Source organism: Ambystoma mexicanum, chromosome 5p, assembly GCF_040938575.1.
Source record: "Ambystoma mexicanum isolate Mex_15411 chromosome 5p, UKY_AmexF1_1, whole genome shotgun sequence".
NCBI classification, from domain to species: domain Eukaryota; kingdom Metazoa; phylum Chordata; class Amphibia; order Caudata; family Ambystomatidae; genus Ambystoma; species Ambystoma mexicanum.
The window spans coordinates 1,367,136,986-1,367,156,088 of NC_090930.1; the positions used below are offsets into that span (position 1 = coordinate 1,367,136,986).

General features: G+C 48.3%; 1 protein-coding gene across 1 annotated transcript in view; it reads left to right on the plus strand.

The window, feature by feature from the left end:
- The window catches only part of TRIO (trio Rho guanine nucleotide exchange factor), a 3,834,156-nt gene that overhangs the window by 2,742,954 nt on the left and 1,072,099 nt on the right, over positions 1 to 19,103 (plus strand). Inside the window, exon 23 of the mRNA XM_069613780.1 lies at positions 10,521 to 10,636. Coding sequence (XP_069469881.1) covers positions 10,521 to 10,636 — 116 coding nt within the window. The remainder of the gene's footprint in view (positions 1 to 10,520; positions 10,637 to 19,103) is intronic.

Consider the following 19,103-nt stretch of genomic DNA (forward strand, 5'->3'; position numbering starts at 1 on the left):
GCGGGGACTGCACTAGGAAGTGTGCTGGTCCTTTTGGGGGTGCCGGCGGTGAGCCCCACACTGAGTAAATATTTGGACCTTCCGCACGCAGGGTCTCCTTACTTTCTGGCTCGGGGGCTGGGCCGGCCTTGACCTGTTTGGTTGCTTCCTTCGTGCCTATAGCAGCCCCCTATGCTGCCGGGACTGGCTACCCTCATCTCGTCATCTTCCCCTCTGATTCTCTGTTCCTGATCATGTCTAATCGCTCCAAGGGTGGCGCCGGGGGGGGCCATGGACAAATTTACAAAGGCGGTCCCTCGGTCCGAAGTGGGCCACGCGTCATCTACACCGGAGGAACCCGACGCTGAGCCGAGTCCCGGGGCTGCGGCTCCTGACCTTACTGCCATGATGGAATCGATGGCCAAAAACTTTGCCTCCTTTCATGAAAAGCTTGATGACATCAATGCTAACGTGGCCTCACTCAAAACACGCGTTGACCAGGCTGGCTCCAGAATCACTGAGGCCGAAAACCGGATCTCCACCAATGAAGATGAGATACACACACTCCAAGATACTGTGGCTACCTTATCGCGTGATATGAAGAATGTAAAGGCAAAATGCGACGACTTGGAATCCCGCTCCCGCAGAAATAACCTGCGCATTATTGGGGTCCCTGAAACTGCCCTGAAGGGTCGAATGGAGGAGGCAGTCGAACAACTACTCAGGGACTTGCTGGGTGACCCGAACCTCTCCCCCTACTTCACTGTTGAGCGGGCTCACCGGGCCCTGTCTCCGCGACCCAGACCAGGCGATAGCCCCAGGCCCATTATAGCCAAGATTCTCAATTACCGTGACAGGTACCTCATCCTCCGCCTGGCACGAGAAAAGGGGGAGTTGTGGCTGGAGGCTCATACTATCCGAATCTTCCCAGATTTCTCAATGGCGGTGCAGCAGGAGAGGCGTCAATTCCTTGGCGTCAAGAAGATGCTCAGGGAACGCAAAGTCCCATATGCCATTCTATTTCCTGCTCGACTCAAAATCACTATTTCTTTACCATCCCTGAAGAGGCGGTAAAATTCATTGAGATGCAGATACCGCTTCAGGGCCCTAGAGATGCCATTGCTGATGAAAATTGATTGGGTGGCATGGAATGTGGATACTGGCTGCATTTGTTACTTCTGTAATTACTATTTGTTACTGTTAATACTGTTCGGCTTACTGAGACGCTCTGGCTTCCGGCAGCGCTCGCCTGGGGCGGGAGTTGGCCACGAACTGTTGGCACTGGCCACTTACTTCTCACGTTACCAGGAACTGACGCTTACTCCAGTCTCCCTTGGTGGTCGGATGTCCTGGGGGGCGGTGGCGGGTCCTGATATCGCCCGAGCATTTAGCATACTAAAGTGCTGGGCCTCGCTCAGTACATGCTGGTTCGTGGTATGCCCATAAGGCTGGCTACGTTTGGACACTCTATCCGGCCGCCTGCCATTGGCGTTGGGTTTACTTGGGAGCCGGATACCTACTCGGGGGCTAGCTCTGCCTGGGACGGTTTGCCTCTCTGCTGATTGTCTGGTCCATAGTGTTCAGGCGCTCATCCTCCTTGGGGCTTTGATGATGCACTACACGGAGCCAATGTTGCAATGTTTTGCTGCCCTACTGCTATTTTTCTCTTTCAATTGCACAACTGCAGGACTTCTACTTCTCTGAGACTGGCCCAGTTCCCCACTCTGGGGACACAGGGGGTGAATGTTATATGACTGTCGAAACTGTTCTAGTTGTTACGGGACCGCAGGCGCTTGTGCGCGGTCCCCGGCTTCCCACTCTGCGGGCGGGGGCTTGCGTTATGAGTCCACCACTACTGTTCGTTTTGCAACAGAGCCATTGGGCTCTAAGCGTGCTAGTGCGCGGCAACGGCGCACCCCATTGCGATTGCACTGTTTTTTTCTATTCTGCTGGTATGGGTTGACCCCCGTTGGGCCTTGGGGAAGTGTTGGCCAGGTTGGGGTTGGCCCATCTGCGTGCTGTTAAGGGCGGGTGATGTTTACACTGCGGATTCAAGGTTAGTGGTGCGGGTGGGGGGTGGGAAGGGGACTATTTCTCAAAAAGGCACACGAGGTTTCGCGAGGCGCATCCTAAGGAGGCACATGCGCGCATGCTGTTTTTACTTTGGGAGCTCACACTACCATTTGTGTTGGGATTTTCACTGAAAATGGATATTGCGGTTGGGGATGGCTACCTCTGAAATGGCTACTGTCATAATGTCCTGGAATATTCGGGGGCTGAGCAACCACACCAAAGCCCGCAAGATCATGGCTTATGCCAACAGACACAACTGTAAGATCCTGCTCTTACAGGAGACACATTCCAATGGACTTATACCAAGGGCAGTTGCCCCGTCATGGGGTCCCGCCAGATTTTTCACCTCCTATTCCACACAATCTAGGGGTGTTCTCACGATTATTCACAAATCAATTAAGTTTGGGCTGCATAAAAGCTACATCGACCCTGAAGGTCGTTATGTTATACTACACTGCACACTAGTCAACAAGGAGTATTTGCTTGTTAACACCTACTGTCCCAACGTGGACTCTCCGGAATTCTTTGACACAATAGCCACCATACTTCTGGGTTTCGTGGGGGTTCATATTATATGGGGAGGGGATCTGACCTTATTTTGGACACTGTTCTAGACCGGACTGCCACGGCTGCCAGAGCATTGTCTTGCGCGGTCGCACGCTGCGGGGCCACATGCAGTCGCTCAACATCTGTGACGCCTGGAGAACACTCCATCCCCAGAAGCAGGAATACACCTATTATTCATCTGTGCACGACAGCTCGTCCAGGATAGATTTGTTCTTGGTCTCTGGCGAGGTAATGGGCGGGGTGGAGGGTGCGGGTATTCTGGCCCGCACACTTTCGGATCACGCTCCAATCACACTGTCTCTAAGGCTGGGTATTCCCATTCCAACATTCAGCACTTGGCGCTTTAAATCCGAAGCCCTAAAAGACATCGTGTTTAAGTCCGAAATACTAGCTGATATTGGGTCGTTTTTTGAGCTTAACTCTCTTCAGGACACGACGGCCGCGGTTAGATGGGAGACCTTCAAAGTATACATAAGGGGTATGTCCATCTCCCGGGAGGCCGGGGTGTTGAAGTCTTTAGGGCTGCCCTGGGGCGATCTGAGATCAAACTGAAACAACTTGAGCAACGTAACACCACCGGCTCTGACCCCACCATTCTTGCCCAAATCTCGGATGAACTCCATGTATATAACACGCTGGCCACCTCCGAAGTCCGATATTTCAGCCACCCCCAGGCCGCCAGGAGGTATGGGGAGGGTGACAGACCTGGGAAAACGCTTGCGACACTTGTGAGGGCGGAGTTGGGCCGAACGCAGATCTCTTCTATCAAAGATCGAAATGGCGATGCTCAGTGTGCGGACCAAAAAATACTAGAGATATTCACTGCGTTTTATAGCTCCCTTTACTCCCAGCCCGTAGAGCACACTGAGCAACGTATGCGAGAGCTCCTTGAGCAGATCCCCACTACAGAAATTTCCCAACAGACCCGGGACCAGTTAGACTCCCCGATCACGCTAGACGAGATAGTGACGGCTATCTCTGACTTGCCCAAAGGCAAGGCGCCTGGTCCTGACGGGCTCACCGCCGACTTTTACCAGGAGCACATAGCTATTCTGGCCCCTCGGTTGTTTGAGGTCTGGAATGAGGTACTCCGGGCCTCCATCATTCCCCCTTCCATGCGTGAAGCGGTCATCACAGTGCTGCTCAAACCGGGTAAGCCTGATGATGAGTGCGGGTCATACAGACCTCTTTCCCTCATGAATCTTGACACAAAGATCTTTGCTAAGATCATTGCTAATCGCTTTTTGCCAATCATGACACACTTGGTGCATGAGGACCAAGCGGGCCTCGTTCCGGGCAGGTCCACCTCCCATAATATCAGGAGATTGTTTAATGTTATGTCCCGCATAGATCAGGACGCCCAGGCTGTAGCGGTTACGTTGGACGCCCAGAAAGCCTTTGACATGGTTTCTTGGAAATACATGTGGCTGGTCCTCGAGACAATGGGTATTGGCCCAAACATGATAGGGTTCATTAGACTATTATACACCTCCCCTGTTGCGCGAGTTCGAGTTAACTCACTAACATCTGAGATTTTCACGCTATTTAGAGGCACCCGCCAGGGTTGCCCCTTCTCCCCAATTCTCTTTGCATTGGTGATAGAACCAATGGCGGACTTTGTCCGTTCAAGACACTCTCGTAAGGGAATAAGACTGATAGAGGAGCCTGAAATCATATCCCTATATGCAGACGACGTCCTACTTTATATCAGAGATCCCACAACTCACCTCAATCGCATATTGAGAGATATCGCCCGCATTGGCACCCATTCCGGTTTTACGATTAACTACTCCAAGTCGGAGATCTTCCCGCTCACTAAATCTACCGTACAGCCCATCTCCGAATATCCCCTGCGCTGGGCCCCGGAGGGCATTAAATACCTGGGTGTGCATGTATCCCTCACTAAACCCACCCTACTTACTGATAATTACTCTGCGGTAGCGCAAACAGTTGAGGCTAAAATCTCACGATGGCGCACTCTTCCGTTATCCGTCGCGGGCCGACTATCTCTGATTAAAATGATTTTGCTCCCCAAGCTCTTATACACATTCAGTAATATACCCATATGGCCTGGGAGGGCATACTTGACTAAATTGCACACGCTCTGTGCACAATTCCTCTGGCACTCTGGTGCGGTGCGCAAGAAGTGGACTGACATGGCACTCTCATACAAACGAGGGGGTATTGCTGCTCCTGACTTTGCTATATATTGGATTGCGGCCCAGCATGCCACTCATTGGTACCCTGGCGCCCCAGTGCGCCCGCATGTTAAGCTGGAACGGCTGGCATCCGCTGGTATTAATTTAATGACCTTAGTGCTGCATCAACACTATGCTCCGGACTCCCCCGTTGACCCCATTGCTGCGACTATGTTCGCCTGGACACGCATATTAAGCCCATCAGATGGGAGCTCCCCGTACTACAAATGGCTTCCCGCATGGGCCTTTCCTGGGTTGGAGCCCACACTGGACACTGCTTTGGCCCGACACTGGGAGGCTCTGGGGTATAGGGCGTTGTCGGACTTCTATCCGGAGGGCAAATGTATAGATCCCCAGACTTGGAGGCCGGGTCACACTAGATCCCCCTTAGAGACTCTTCAATACTACAGGCTTCGCGCCGCGTTCCGCACCATGTGGCCCTCCTTCCCGGATGAGCCCCCAGATGACCCGGCAATAGCGTACATTGCTAACTCGGGCGGTGCATGGGGCGTCGTCTCCTCATTGTATCAAATCCTGCAGGACGTCTCCTCTACTCCGGTTCTCGGAGCGCGCAACAAATGGGCAGACGAACTGGGCCTAGAGATACCTGATGAGTTGTGTTAGAGCATGCATCTTCACACCCAAAAAGTCTCCCTCAACTTCCGGTTTCGGGCCATGCAATATGAACTCCTTAATAGGCTATATTATACACCGCGCAGGACTTCGGGGTTTGCTCGTTCTGAGGTGCGCCTCTGCCCGCGATGCAAGGCAGCGGACGCTGATCACTTACATATGTTCTGGACCTGTCACAAATTGTCCGATTTTTGGGATGGGGTCCTAAATACACTTAGTGCAGTAACTGAAACCACTATTGATCCTGATCCTCTGGCAGTTCTATTTGGGGTCTGGAGGACTGAGGAAACTAAGCGCCTGAAAAAGTTTTTGAATATAAGTTGTATGATTGCCAAGAAGTGTATACTCCAGAGCTGGAGGTGTTCTTCTCCCCCGATCCCTCAGAGGTGGTTGGGCCTGCTCACATGGTCACGGAACTGCGAGGAGGACTACTTGACTATGCTGCCGGCCCAATCTCACCCCAAGAACATTTGGAATGAATTTAACACATATCTCAACAATCAGTGTGAAAGCACGTCTGGGTCTTGTTTGTCCCCAGCCTCCACTCATGCATTGTGATCTCCTTTGGCGTCCTCCTTTATCTGTAAAACACTGCAATCACTGTTGAAATGATGATACGGTAGTCTGTAAGTTGCTCCACGCTTTACATGATTCATATGCTTGCTGCCTCGATGTTTGTACCTTGTGAACCTCTGCCGATAAAAATAAGTTTTAAAAAAAAAATGTCTCCATACATTTCCCCTTTGTAGTGAAGTCTGAAAATATGCTGAACTTATGGGCACATTACTATTCCCTGTCCAAAATGAAGCATTAAAGTCCCCTCCAATAAGGATTTCCGCATAAGGCGAAATATTGTATGCCTTAATGAGGGCATCATTAAGTATTTCACAAGCTATTTCAATTGGGTACAAGGTTGGATTCCAGTACAATGAGATTATAAGTAAGTTTCCACTATGTAAAGGTCAATTTTTACATCCACCAGTAGAAAAAGGTCTGATTCATGTACGTGATTGATAGAATAGCCAAACCACCTGCTAGTCTGCCTTCTATACCTCTAGTCGCATGGTGTACACAGGGAAAGAAATCCATCAATTTCTATGTTTGCTACAGCCATGGTTTCTTATAACAGCAAAATGTTGGGAAGGGCATCTTGATTAGTCTTATCCCTCCATTTAGCTAGATTTGAGAAACCGCAGCAATTTCACGATGCATCCTTAAGATCATGAATTTATGAAGGTGCATGTGGTGAAGTTATGTTTGCAGCTGTTTTATTTAGCGGTTCGAGCCATTTTAGCCCATTCAAGGCATTCGTAAGCGCTGCCAATTGTTCCAACATGTTTTTAGAAGGATCCTTATTGCCAGATGAATTATGCTCATTGTTAACGACAGCTATAATAGGTGGTGGTTGAAATTCTAGAAAAGCCATTGCATCATTGATGGTTGAGAAAGCATGCATATTGAGACCAATTATTTTCAAATCACTTTGATGTTCCCAAATCAATTTTGCAATTATTGGGGATAGCATTTTAGAAAGCATTTGGTTGTTATTTTCATTTGGGAGCCGACTCCATTCATTGTCGTTTGTAACTAGGCTACGGACCGAGGGGATCTCAAATAGTGCATTCATTAGAAAAGTGTGATTAATGAAACAGTTCCATTAATGTTGGCATCGCTCTTCCATCCGATGGTGTTCTTCATCTCATTCGGAATTGAGTGAAAAGTGTGTGAGACATTCGAAATGTCCGCCTCAGGGTGAACCCTTGCCTCCATTTCGTCAGAGATATCGTCACATCTTTTATCATCCAGGCCCTCAGAAGCCTTGTCTACTTGGTTTAATGATTCAATCCCTTCTTGAGCCTTTTTGTTGGCTTGAAAGTTCAGCTGGTTCGTCAAGCCCTCCTTAGGGGGGGTTTGAGGAATCGTAGGCGCTGTCTGCAGAGGCGCAATGTGATCAGAATTATGTTCAGGTACCTGTTTTTTTTCAGGTAGTTGTCGGACCCCACACTTGCACTATTGGAGCATGTCTCAGGAAGTGTGGAGATTTTTTGGGATTTTTCAACCGATGCCGTCTGGTTGAAGCATTTCTCCTCCATGATCTGGGGAGATAATTTTTTCCCACTGTTTCCTCTTTTTCTTTATTTTTTTCGTTTCTCAAGCAATTATCAGTTTTCTTCAGTGTGATATCTGTGAAGAACGAAGTTAGATTTAGCTGTTTCAACATTGGCACACTTGAAATTGGCTCTTTTTGCGTTGGAGGATGTACTTTTATAGCAATCACTTCCGAATCCGGAGACTTCGGTTTAGAGCCTGATTTCAAGTTTGGCAACTGTTTAGAGCTCTTCCCGTGACTGTTTGATGAGCTGATCTGTAATACTCTTTTACTTTCCTCATTCAATTCGCTTAAGTTCAGGTTTTGCTTGGATGGCATAACATTCTGTGAACCTTTGCCTTTACTTATTTGAATCTTATTGGAAATAATGGTTTTGGAGTTTTTCTCTCTTGCCGCTTTCTCTGTGCATAACGAACTCCCGTTATTTTTATGTCGTCTTTTGAAGGATTTCTGATGGTGTTTTCTGGCCCTTCTCGAAATAAAGTAAAGGTTTTCTTTTGGGACTGTGTCTTCTTCATGAAATTCTAGGACTTTATCTTGTTCAATGATGTTAATGAGTATAGTTGGACTGTCTGGAGTCTCTACATTCGTGATCAGTTTAGTTTCTGATGCTTCTGCAGAAGCAAGCATCTCCAGGAGTTTTTCTTTAGGATTCATCTGTACAAGGATTTGTTAGACCTGTAGTAACCTTTCATGTTGTAATTTTGCAACTTCGAAATAATCAATTGGCTCACTCAATGGTTTGCTCGGGGTAACCTTCGCTGCATCATTTTTGCAATGTATTATTTGTGCGAAGGTCAAAGGCACTCCATTTAGCAAAAGGGGATCGGCCAATGTTTGAGAACCCTTGTGCTTTTTTTTCCAAATATGTTGTACTGTGTAGTAGGTTTTTATTTTTTTTTACAATTAAGGCTGCTCTTTCACGGCAATTCAGGTGATGTTTATGACAAGCCTCCTGTGCTAACATGTATCCTTCTATTTTCGCTAGTTTTGCGGTATTCACGATCATATCATTTTTTAGCTCCTGCAATAACATATGAGAGTATTCATGCCCTCGATCTAAGAGATTCAGGATTCTCGTGAAGACGGGAAGATCTTTGATGTTTTGATCTACCAGTTCCTCTTCATTGTTCTCTTGAGTGAAGGGAACTTCAGGAAGATTGGAAAAGTTAAAAACAGCAATAGATGAATTCAGATTCCTTTGCGCCTTATTGAAATTTTGAGGTTTTGTTTCAATCGCATATTTCGCGGTAGGGGAGCTGGTAGTGTGAAACTGCAATTTTTGTGCAAGTTGGAACTCATTTTGCCCACTACCATGCTGTGGGCTCAAAAACTGCTCCATGTTAGTCTTATGAAAGTGTACATGTTCTCTATAGTTCCCATTTATTGCTACAGGCATAGAGGGCCCAAGGGACAATTGTACTCTCTTATCAAGATCTGCCACGTTTACAGGTGCAAGCCTGGAAATATCTGCCATGGGAAAGTGTTTATTTTCATGTATTTGGGTGACAATTTTCTGATCTATGTTCAAATTAGCCACTTCTGCAAATGGATCTCGTGTAATATCTTCGTTTGCCTTTTTTAATGAGCATAGCTCTTTTACAGGTAGCTTGTTATCCTGTGTTTCCAAATTAAAGCTCTTCTCATTGACAGGTATGATTTCCTCTATGTGGGCAGACATGGAAAGAAAAGAGTGTTTACCATTTAGAGAGAGAGAGGGGGGCTGTTTTTTTTTTTTAAACATTTTTAAGGGATTCAAGATTAGGTTGATTCTTGGAAGAGCAGTTCTTCCGTTTTTTGCCATTTCTGAGGGTAGTCTCCATAAGGTACAAAAGTTAAAGGCGAATTCAGATAGAAATGCAAAGGATCAGTAGTTGTTACTTGCGACAAAGTTTTAAATAAATGAAGGTTCCCACATCAACCAACGAACTCAACCTTACCACAGAAGGAATGAAAGGACACAACCTCAGCTCGCCTACCGCCGCACAGCTGAGCAATTTAACAGCTATTTGCAGTGCTTCTAATGTTTACTCCGCAACCCCTACATCCCGCGCCGCACACCGTGAACAGTAAACAGTACTTAAGAGTACTTGTTGGTGCACGCGTGGTTGCGCTGCTTTCTGGAAATTTATCTTGGTCAGATGGAGGCGGCAGCGCCAGGGAGGCGGAGTCAACGTGTAACAGGACTTTAAGGTAAATTAAAGAAAAGATTTTTCAGCGTACAATCACAATGATAGGAAGGTCCACTATGTGACTGCACAACATGTACAGGAGCACAACGTGCACAGACGTGCACAAAATAGTCACATTCTTTGCTTTCGATGGATCAGGCAAGTCGGTGTAGCCTGAAAAGACGTCCTCCCGGCGGACGTTCCCTTTCACAGTAATGAAGGAGCAGCAATGGATTTTTCACAGCTCCGGCGCAGTGAAGCTTTGACTCCACTCGAGCTCAGCCCGCCGCAGCAGTAAACAGTACTTTAGAGTACTTGTGGGTGCGTTATAAATTCAGTGGGATATAAAATCGATTAGATTGTGTGGCTTTGTTTAAGTACATGTGGTGTCACAGCTGGCTTAAATGACTTTGGCATAGCTGGTTTGAAACTACTCTTCACCATCTTCTGAATATGAAAAGTTGTGAATCCCATCTGCACCTGGGGTTTTGAGAGGATGATTAGTCTAATCGAGGGATATAATTTCTATCAGAAATAACATTACTAAAGGTAAGTAATGTGTTCTTGGTTACTTCCCATTTGAAAAAAAGGGTTGGATCTGTTAGATGACTTGGCGACCGCATTTGTGCGGCATTTTTGCTTTACTCCAAATGTAGCATTTCTGTCTTGTTTTCTCCTTTTAAGTGTTTGCAAGTTGCATGATGATTGTTTATACATAAATTGCATACATTGGTGCTTTGATTTTAGTTTTCTGTTAGGAACTGTGTTGTGCTCTTTCAATTAATGCAGGACAAAAGTTTGCAGTTGGATATAATCCCTATCAGCGCGCCTGGATCTGAGGTGAAATTGCGGGATGTGAATCATGAACTTAATGAAGAAAAACGAAAATCTGCTCGCAGGAAAGAGTAAGGCATACTTGTTTACTTTTTTGCATTTTTTTTAGTAGGACTAAGAAGTCATTATACTGGAAATCAAAAATGCAAGGTAATCAGGATTATAAAGGTTTGCATTGATGAAGTCAAACTATCGGAGAAGGACAATGTAGCAAATTCACCAAGGCGCTGCTAAAGCCAGGGGATGCACCGAGCGCAGGGAGGGCTGTAGCAGACGCTGACATAGCTGCTACCCGTAGCCGCCCACCCTTGGGGCCAATGTACCCCATCCCCCTCGAACAACAGGAACCTGCTGGGGTCGGGTGGGGGGAGGGGGTCCTCAGACTAGATGGGACCAGGAAACGGGAAGAAGGGAGGAAGCAACAAGGTGAAAAAGGGGTGTGGGGGAGGGGCGAGCTACATCGAGCTTATAAGCACAGTGAGGTGGGGGGAAACAGCCTCATTTTCCTACGACCCAGAAGGAAGAAGGAATTGTGTGTTGTTGGGGGAGGGGTAAGTGTGGGGGAGGGGCGGGGAACATGCTTGTTCCCTGTAAGGTTGGCTTGTGGGCCCCTTTGTTTATGGCTTCCCCCCACCCCCTATCCTTGCGTTTGGGCTTTTCTGTGTGGCGGTGGAGGTCCTTTATCCTGTTGTGCGGACGCGGCTCCACGCCAAGGGCGGTTGTTTTCTTTGTGTCTCGGTGTCGCATGTCCCGGGAGTGGTCTGTTCTGCGGAGGGCTAGAGCTCGGAGTCGGGAGGAGCTCATTGTGGGATGATGTGTCCAGGGCCGCATGTAAAAAAATAAAAAGGTAAATGTCTTTGTGATAGTAAAGTTGCGTTGTCATATGGCTGGGCAGAGAGCCGATGTTGGAGATGAGCTTTGGGGTTATGTGCGGTGTGTCGAACAGCAGTGGTACCGGATTTGGGACTTTAGTCAAAGTTGGTCAGTGTTTTGTGGGGAAGGTTTGCGCAGAGCTGCAGGGGCAGCACACTTTGTGTATCAGTTGTCGGTTGGAGAGAAACGCGACTGGAAAACCGGAATTGTCCGAGTCTGATGTGAAATGGGGGATGTCCTCTGTGCATGCGATCTCCTTGCCATGTCGTTGTGGAGGGGGTGATTTTGAGCTTATAGTAAGGGTGGATGGCTGTGCGGGTGACTTGGTCTTTGCAGTCCAGGGATCAGATCCCCGACTTTCAGCGTGGGCCTGGGTTTGCTGTTTTCACAGGGGGGGCACTGGAGGGATCTGGGCCTGTCGCTGGGCTGTCTCGTGGTTGCTGTGGGAGGCCCAGCTCCTTCGTGGGTGAGGAGGGGGGGAAGGAGCAACACATATGGTCCACTGGCATTTGCTGTCGAGCAGCCAGGTCGTGGCCCGCAGATGTTTTGCCGGGAAGTGGGCAGTCATCGTTGGAGGGAGTGAGCAATTCTGCAGAAAATAGGAAAACCATCGGCATGGGAAAATCTGTTGCCGCTGGTCCAGCATTACGCAGTTTGCCACAAAGGGAATGGGGGCATTAGGGATACTTTCGGGGAGCTTTGTCCTAAGCGCAAGTTTAAAGGTTGTTGGGGGCCATCGGGTTGTAATATATGGAGTGGCACTCGGGGATCCGAGCCAGCACAATACAATAATGTATACTCGGTATACATAATGGAACGTACTGGGGGCGTGGCCTGGTGCTCATGGAGTGAGGAGACAACAGAGCTGAGCTTCGGCCGAGATCCTACAATAAGATCCTGCGACGTGACTAGCTAGCCCCACAGATGAATAATAAAGGCATCCCAGGGAAGTAGTAGCGCTTCCCAACAAGGCGCCACTAAAAACAGAGAAAATGGGACTGGCGGAAGAAGCCTGTGCCCTCTCAAACAGGTTCCTTTGGAATCGTCCAAAATGGCAGGCGCTGGCAGGGAGAGCGAGATTGTCAGAGCGACCCGACGACAGCCGAGGCACTGAGACCGACAGGCGGACCACCGGACGGCAGTGCGAGCGCGCAGTGAGCGCGGATCTGCAGCTGGAGCTGAACAGAAGGGCAACAAGGTGCGCCTAGGTACAACAGAAGGTGGAACAAATAAGACAGTGCGCCCGGGAGACCTGAAGTCAGCGGAGCGGATCCCCCAGAGGAGCGGAGCGCTGGAGAGCGAGGGGCAAGGAGGAGCGAGTTTGCCGGCCGCAAGACGTCTTACGGTCACAGATAAATGATGCACACTGGAAGAGGGGCTCTCACACGCCAGATCTAAACCCTGGGCACAGAACCACACAGTGGTAAGGGGCACACCTGTTAGCACAAACTGACCGGAACCAAAAAACCCAGCAAAACCTGGGCAAGGGTCAGTAAGAGACCACACCAGAAACGGCCCCCATCCCACGTAAAATGAATGGAGGCCCACAACATGATGAGCATGTAAGCACACACAGTCGCAGAGGGCACCAGTATAAGCAACAAAGCAACACAGCGCCAAAAGACCTGGGTCGCAACACTGGGACTAAAAACTTAACATAACAAGATCCAAACGAGCCTCGAAACGCAAGCAAAGAACCAAATAACCCATGCAGGCTTTAAGCACGCAGGAAACACAGCAAAGTGCTCCGAAACAGCAGACCAATCTACATAATACGCTGCCTCAAATGGAAAGGAGGAGCCACAAATAATAAATGCCACAGCTCAACCCCCAGTCCTGAGCAAAAGGGCCACAAGCCCCTTTGCCAAACCACAGCACAGAAAGCAGACGCCAAAAGACTGCGCTAACTGACCCACGAGCAAACTAGGAGCAGCAGGAACGACACTGGCCTCTAACCTAGACAAACACCGCTCTGAGTAGGGGGGGAAAAAACAAAAGAAGGGGGGGACCCTAGAAAATTGCACGTTCCGGGGCAGCAACACACCTGCGACACGTGGCCCCAATGTCATCCTCCAGAAGCAAAGGGAAGACAACCATAATGGACTCGTTTACTGCCACCAAATTACACCATGTGCCGCAAACCGGGTGTTAGGTAGAATCCTGTGCAGTGCCCTTAGGGACCACTATACACAATTAAGACTACAAGTGGTAATACAATTTCACCTTTGGTACAAGCCTGTACTACTATGTTAAAGTGGTAGCAGTAGCGGAGCAGCCAGGCTTATCTCAAGAGTATATGAGCAGTAGCAGGGATTACACAAAGGGACCACAATTACTGTGACTCAAGCAAACACTGACTCAAAGTTTCAGGTAAAAAATAGAAGTAAATTTATTTTTAAACCATCTGTTATAAAACACAACACTTCTATAAATTCAAAACCACACGTAAAATACACTATACACAACCAATTCACTTGGTACAGTATAACTCAAGATAAGTACCCTATGTTTTAACGGACCGGTGTTGTGAAACAAAAGACGTTACCGGGAATACATATGCGATCACTTTTTGACAGTAATGGCGGTTCGGTCTTACTAAAGGAATGGCGGTTCGGTCTTACTAAAGGTACGCATATCCGCGGCAAGAAATGTTACCGGGGCATAAACACACTTAGCACCTGAGTTAACCAGAGAGAGTTGGGGGCAAAAATCATAGGCAATACTTTTGTCAGGGCAGACAGAATCAGAGAACACTCGTTGACGGAAATACAAGAGTCAATAGGCCGGAGCCAGTGTCGAGTGGAACCGGGTTCCTGTTGTCGAGGATCACACAGTCGGACAGTTCAAGATTCAACGTTGCCAGGAGTACTTGGATATTGTCAACAGAGGAAGCAAAAGTTATAAGGAGGGGGGAAGACAAGAGCAAGCCTTGGAAGAGGAGAAAGGGGATTCACCCTAGTTCCTCAAAGCAGAACACAGTACCTTATTCAATGGAGAGGCTGGTGCCACAGCAGTTGTTCCTGGTAGTTTCCTGCAGACCCACGTTTCCTGGAGCTTCGGAAAGGAGGACGATGTCTGGAGGGGTCTGCACCACAAAGGGATGAAGCCAGCAGCAGCGACGGTGAATAAAAGGTGCGCTCCTTTAAAACAGGAGAGGCTCTTAAGGTGGCTATCCGGACCACTACAGCAGTGTGCAGCGATTTTGACCACGAAGAGGATCCTCTGGCTGTGGAAGATGAGCTGGTTGACCCCACCAGGCTCCAGGGAAGAAGACTCCGGACTGGATCTTCTCTTGTCGAAGGGTAGATAGCTCAAAACTGCAGCAGGGCTTCACCGGGATGGCGTAGTTGCAGCAGCTGTCTTCTTCTCCGCTTCTCTTCAGTTCCTTGTAGTTCCAGTGGCGACTCTGACTTCCAGCCCAAGAATCCTGCCTTTTATGCGAAAATCCCCCATTCACACAGCCTGGCTGTCAATCACGCAGCAGGGGCGTTGTCCAGCCCGGACAACCACCTCAGCCAATCATGGCAAAGTGCGACTTGGGTTTCCTAGGATACCCTGTGCAGGGGGTGACTACACCCCTCCCTCACATTCAGCCCACCTAGACACCCAGGCGCCCAGAGGAGGGCTTCTTGGCAGAAGCCCACCAAAAGACGGTGAACAAAGAAGACAAACCTGGTTTGCCGCGCAAAGTAAAACACAAGAAGGACTTTAACAAAAAGAAATGGCGAATAAACCTAACCGGAGCCAAAAGAAAGAGTATTTGGTCAAGCGGGTTTATGTTCGAGGCTAATATAATAGCCTAAAACAATACCACGTTTATATAGTATAACCGTGGTAGAAAAGTTAGGGTAGATACCACTGCCACCAGCCAAGTCTAAATGTTAAGAGCAAAACAAGGCTCTAGGAGGTACAGATAAAAAGGGCTAAGAAGTAACCCTTTCCAATACTCCATGTAAGATGGGGTGTACTGGATCTGTGGTTCAATGACTATGTAAAGTTAATGGCAACTTTAACCTTTTCTGGGGGGACAGTAGTCAGCCCCAGAAATGGAGTCGGTGGGAAGTCTAAAAGACAACGCTGTGTCACTGCACTGAAGGTGCCGTGTAACACACAAAAGAAGGGGGCTACTGAAGTGGTGTACTCCAGAGTCCACAATCACAAAAAAAGATGAAATACGCATGGCAAAACATGGGTAAAAGTGGGGGAAAAGCTCACACTCTTACCAAGTGGAAAATAACTCCAGAAATCCAGCAAAGCTGCTGGGGGTCTCACTACGTAAGGGAAATTAGCCATTGAATGAGAATCCTCCCTAACACCGGGGACCCTGGAAACAAACCCCAGAAAGCATCGGAAGAAACTAATAAAGACAGACCAGTATTAGAAGCTATAGCTGCACTAAAAACTTTCATTTTCAATAAAATAGAAGAGGTAAAGTCAGATATGCAGCTAATGTGGCAGGATGCATGAAACCTGGCGGAGAGAGTAACTAACGCAGAAACGGCACTCCAAGAAATGACAGAAAATCCAGCGGACCTCAGGATCAGAGTACTGGAACTAGAAAAGAAAGTGGCCACGCTGGAAGCACGATCCGAGGACGCAGAAGGGCGCGCAAGATGAAGCAACATAAGAATACTGGGGGTACTTGAAGGAGCAGAAGGCCCAAACCCGACGGGCTATGTTGAATCCCTACTGCAGCAAAAAATCAAAAAATCGGAGTGAGTCACCTAACGCAGGGCTTTGCAGTGGAGAGGGCCCACAGATCGCTCCAAAAAAAAACACCACCAGCCTCTTACCCCCGCCCAATAATTGCAAAGATCCTCAACTTCCAAGACAGGGAGACCATCCTCATATACTCCAGAGAAGGGGAACAATAAAGAGAGACAACTCCAAAATTACCATAAACCCCGACTATGCACTGGCTGTACAGAAGGTGAGGAACTCTTTCATTCTAATCAAGGCAAGGCTCGGACAACTCAACTTGAAATACATGCTACTGTACCCGTCCATACTAAAGGTGATACACAAAGGGCGCGCAATATTCCTAGAAACACCGGTGGTGGCCACCATGTGGTTGGAGCACAACCATCTGGTGGATGATAAAGAAAAGACCACACGAGCATAAGCAACAGGCCAAGGAAACTAAAAGATCACTGAAGCACCAAGACAAAGCAAGATGGCTGCAGGACGAGCTCAGCCTCCCCAACCGAGCACACAGCCCTAACCCACGGACTGACCAGTGCGGGCCTGTTGCCATCACGAGACCGCTCGCGCCCGAAACCCTGAATGGGACTAGACAGCGCGAGGGCACCCGAGCGCTAAGCGTCCAACGCAGCTGCTAGGTGCACCAGTTTGGTACATGTTACCTGTTAGTGTTGTTACACTGTCTGTTCGCCGCAAACAAGAGGTGGGAAATGGGCCAGAAGAACCCAAGACAACGGAACCATGGAGGTACCCGGCCGAGAATTAGAGGAAGCACCCTGGAAAAACAAACTAAACGCAGAAGGAAAGTGAAAGTGGGAAAAAAGGGCTGATAAGAGATGACTATGGCCACACAACTTAGAATAATGACATGGAATGTGAGGGGAATGGGCTCCTACATGAGACGGAACCGGATCAAATCCTACTTACAACAGAAACAAATCTCGATAGCCCTGCTCCAAGAAACACATCTAACGGCAGAAGACACAACTAAACTGAGAGAACGCTGGGGCGGACAGGGGCAAGGAGCACGCTACTCTAAATACGCAAGCGGAGTATTCACGTGGGTGAGCCCAGAAACCCCATTCCAACTGCTAGGATATGAAGGCGACAAAGATTGCAGGTACCTGGCGATCTGGGGGATGATCGAACAAACTAAGGTATGTATAGTGAACTCCTATTTCCCTAACCATGGCATACCTGCACACCTCAAGCAAATATGTGCCAAAATGACACAGATAGAGAAGGCCTATTTATACGGGGAGGTGATTTCAACTGTTTTCAAAATGCAGCCCTCGACAGATCGGAATCACTGCAACAAAGGGCAAACACATCCTCACAGGCTTTAAATATAATGGTCGATCACCTAGACCTGGTAGATGCATGGAGGGCACTACATCCCACAGATAGGTTATTCGCACTACTCTTCCCCCCACAACTTACACACCACGATAGATTATCCGTTTGTCGACAGAAACCAAATGACACAGGTATAAAATGCGCAGTACATATAGGCAGAATTATATCAGACCACTCCCCCCTAACCATACAATGGAAAACCAGGGGACCCAGACCCCCCCATACCGTTGTGGCGCATGGCTGCAATGGCACTCACAAACTTAGCATTCAAGGACGAGCTTGGGGACAAGCTAGAGGAATTTGTGCAAATAAAGGCAGCGTAGACAAAACGGCCACGCTATGGGAACCAATGAAAGTGGTGACAAGGGGAGAGGTAATAGCGGGAGCGGGGGGGGGGCGATCAAAAATAGCTAAAGCAAGAATTAGAGACCAAAGAAGAGGAAATAAAGCAGCTGGAGGCGAGGGCCCAACACACTGAGGCAGACAAGTTAAAACTGAAAGAGATTAGAATAGGATGCCAAGAGGCATGGGAAAGGCTTTCCAAATTCGATTATGCCACACGCACAGTCAGAGCACATAAAGAGGCAGATAGACCAAGCAGACTATTAGCCTGGTTGTGTAAAGCGAGAGCACCCGAAGCACCTACCACATGAAATAAAAGACGATAATGGCACAACCCACATGACACAACAATCTATAAACGACACATTTTCTGCCTTTTATTCCAAACTTTATGCCCACAACAACAAAGTACTGATAACTGACATTAGACAAACATTAGAAGAAATTGGCCTACCCAAACTAAGCAGTGAGCAGAGGGAGTTGCTAGATGAACCCATAACCATAGAAGATGTAACAGAGGCCATCAGATCCCTAGCCACATGTAAGACCCCAGGTAGCGATGGCCTGCCGTCAGAGTTTTACAAAGCATACGAGCCAACCTTAGCGCCATTGCTCCACGAGGTATTTATGGAGGCGTTCGAGCTAGGGACCCTGCCGGAAAGCATGAGAGAAACACTGATTGTCCCGATACTCAAACCAAATAAACCCCAGAATCCTGCGACTCATACCGCCCATTGGCGATGCTGAACTACGACAGCAAAATACTGACCTCCATATTGGCCAAGCGGCTAGCGAGGGTGGTGGGAACACTGATCCACAAAGACCAAAATGGATTTGTACCTGGCCGCAACACAATGGCCAACCTACGCCGACTACAACACATTATGGCACAAACACTAGATAGCGAGGAACGGCTGCCAATATTATCGTTGGATGCAATCAAAGCGTTCGACTCCATATACTGGGAGTGGCTAGTGGAGGTGTTGAGGGTCTTTGGTTTTGTAGAGGGATTTGTGAGGTGGGTAAAAGTGATATACAACAACCCCAAGGCTAGAGTGAAAACACAGTGTCAAAGGCGTGGGAGATACAGAGAGGCAACGGACAGGGCTGTCCGCTATCCCCCATGCTATACATCCTGGGGCTGGAACCAATGGCCATCTACTTCAGGAAGCAGTTTTTTGAAGCTGGGATAAAGGTTGGCAACACACACAATATAATATCCCTATACGCTGACGATGTGCTACTATACCTGAGGGAACCGCACAT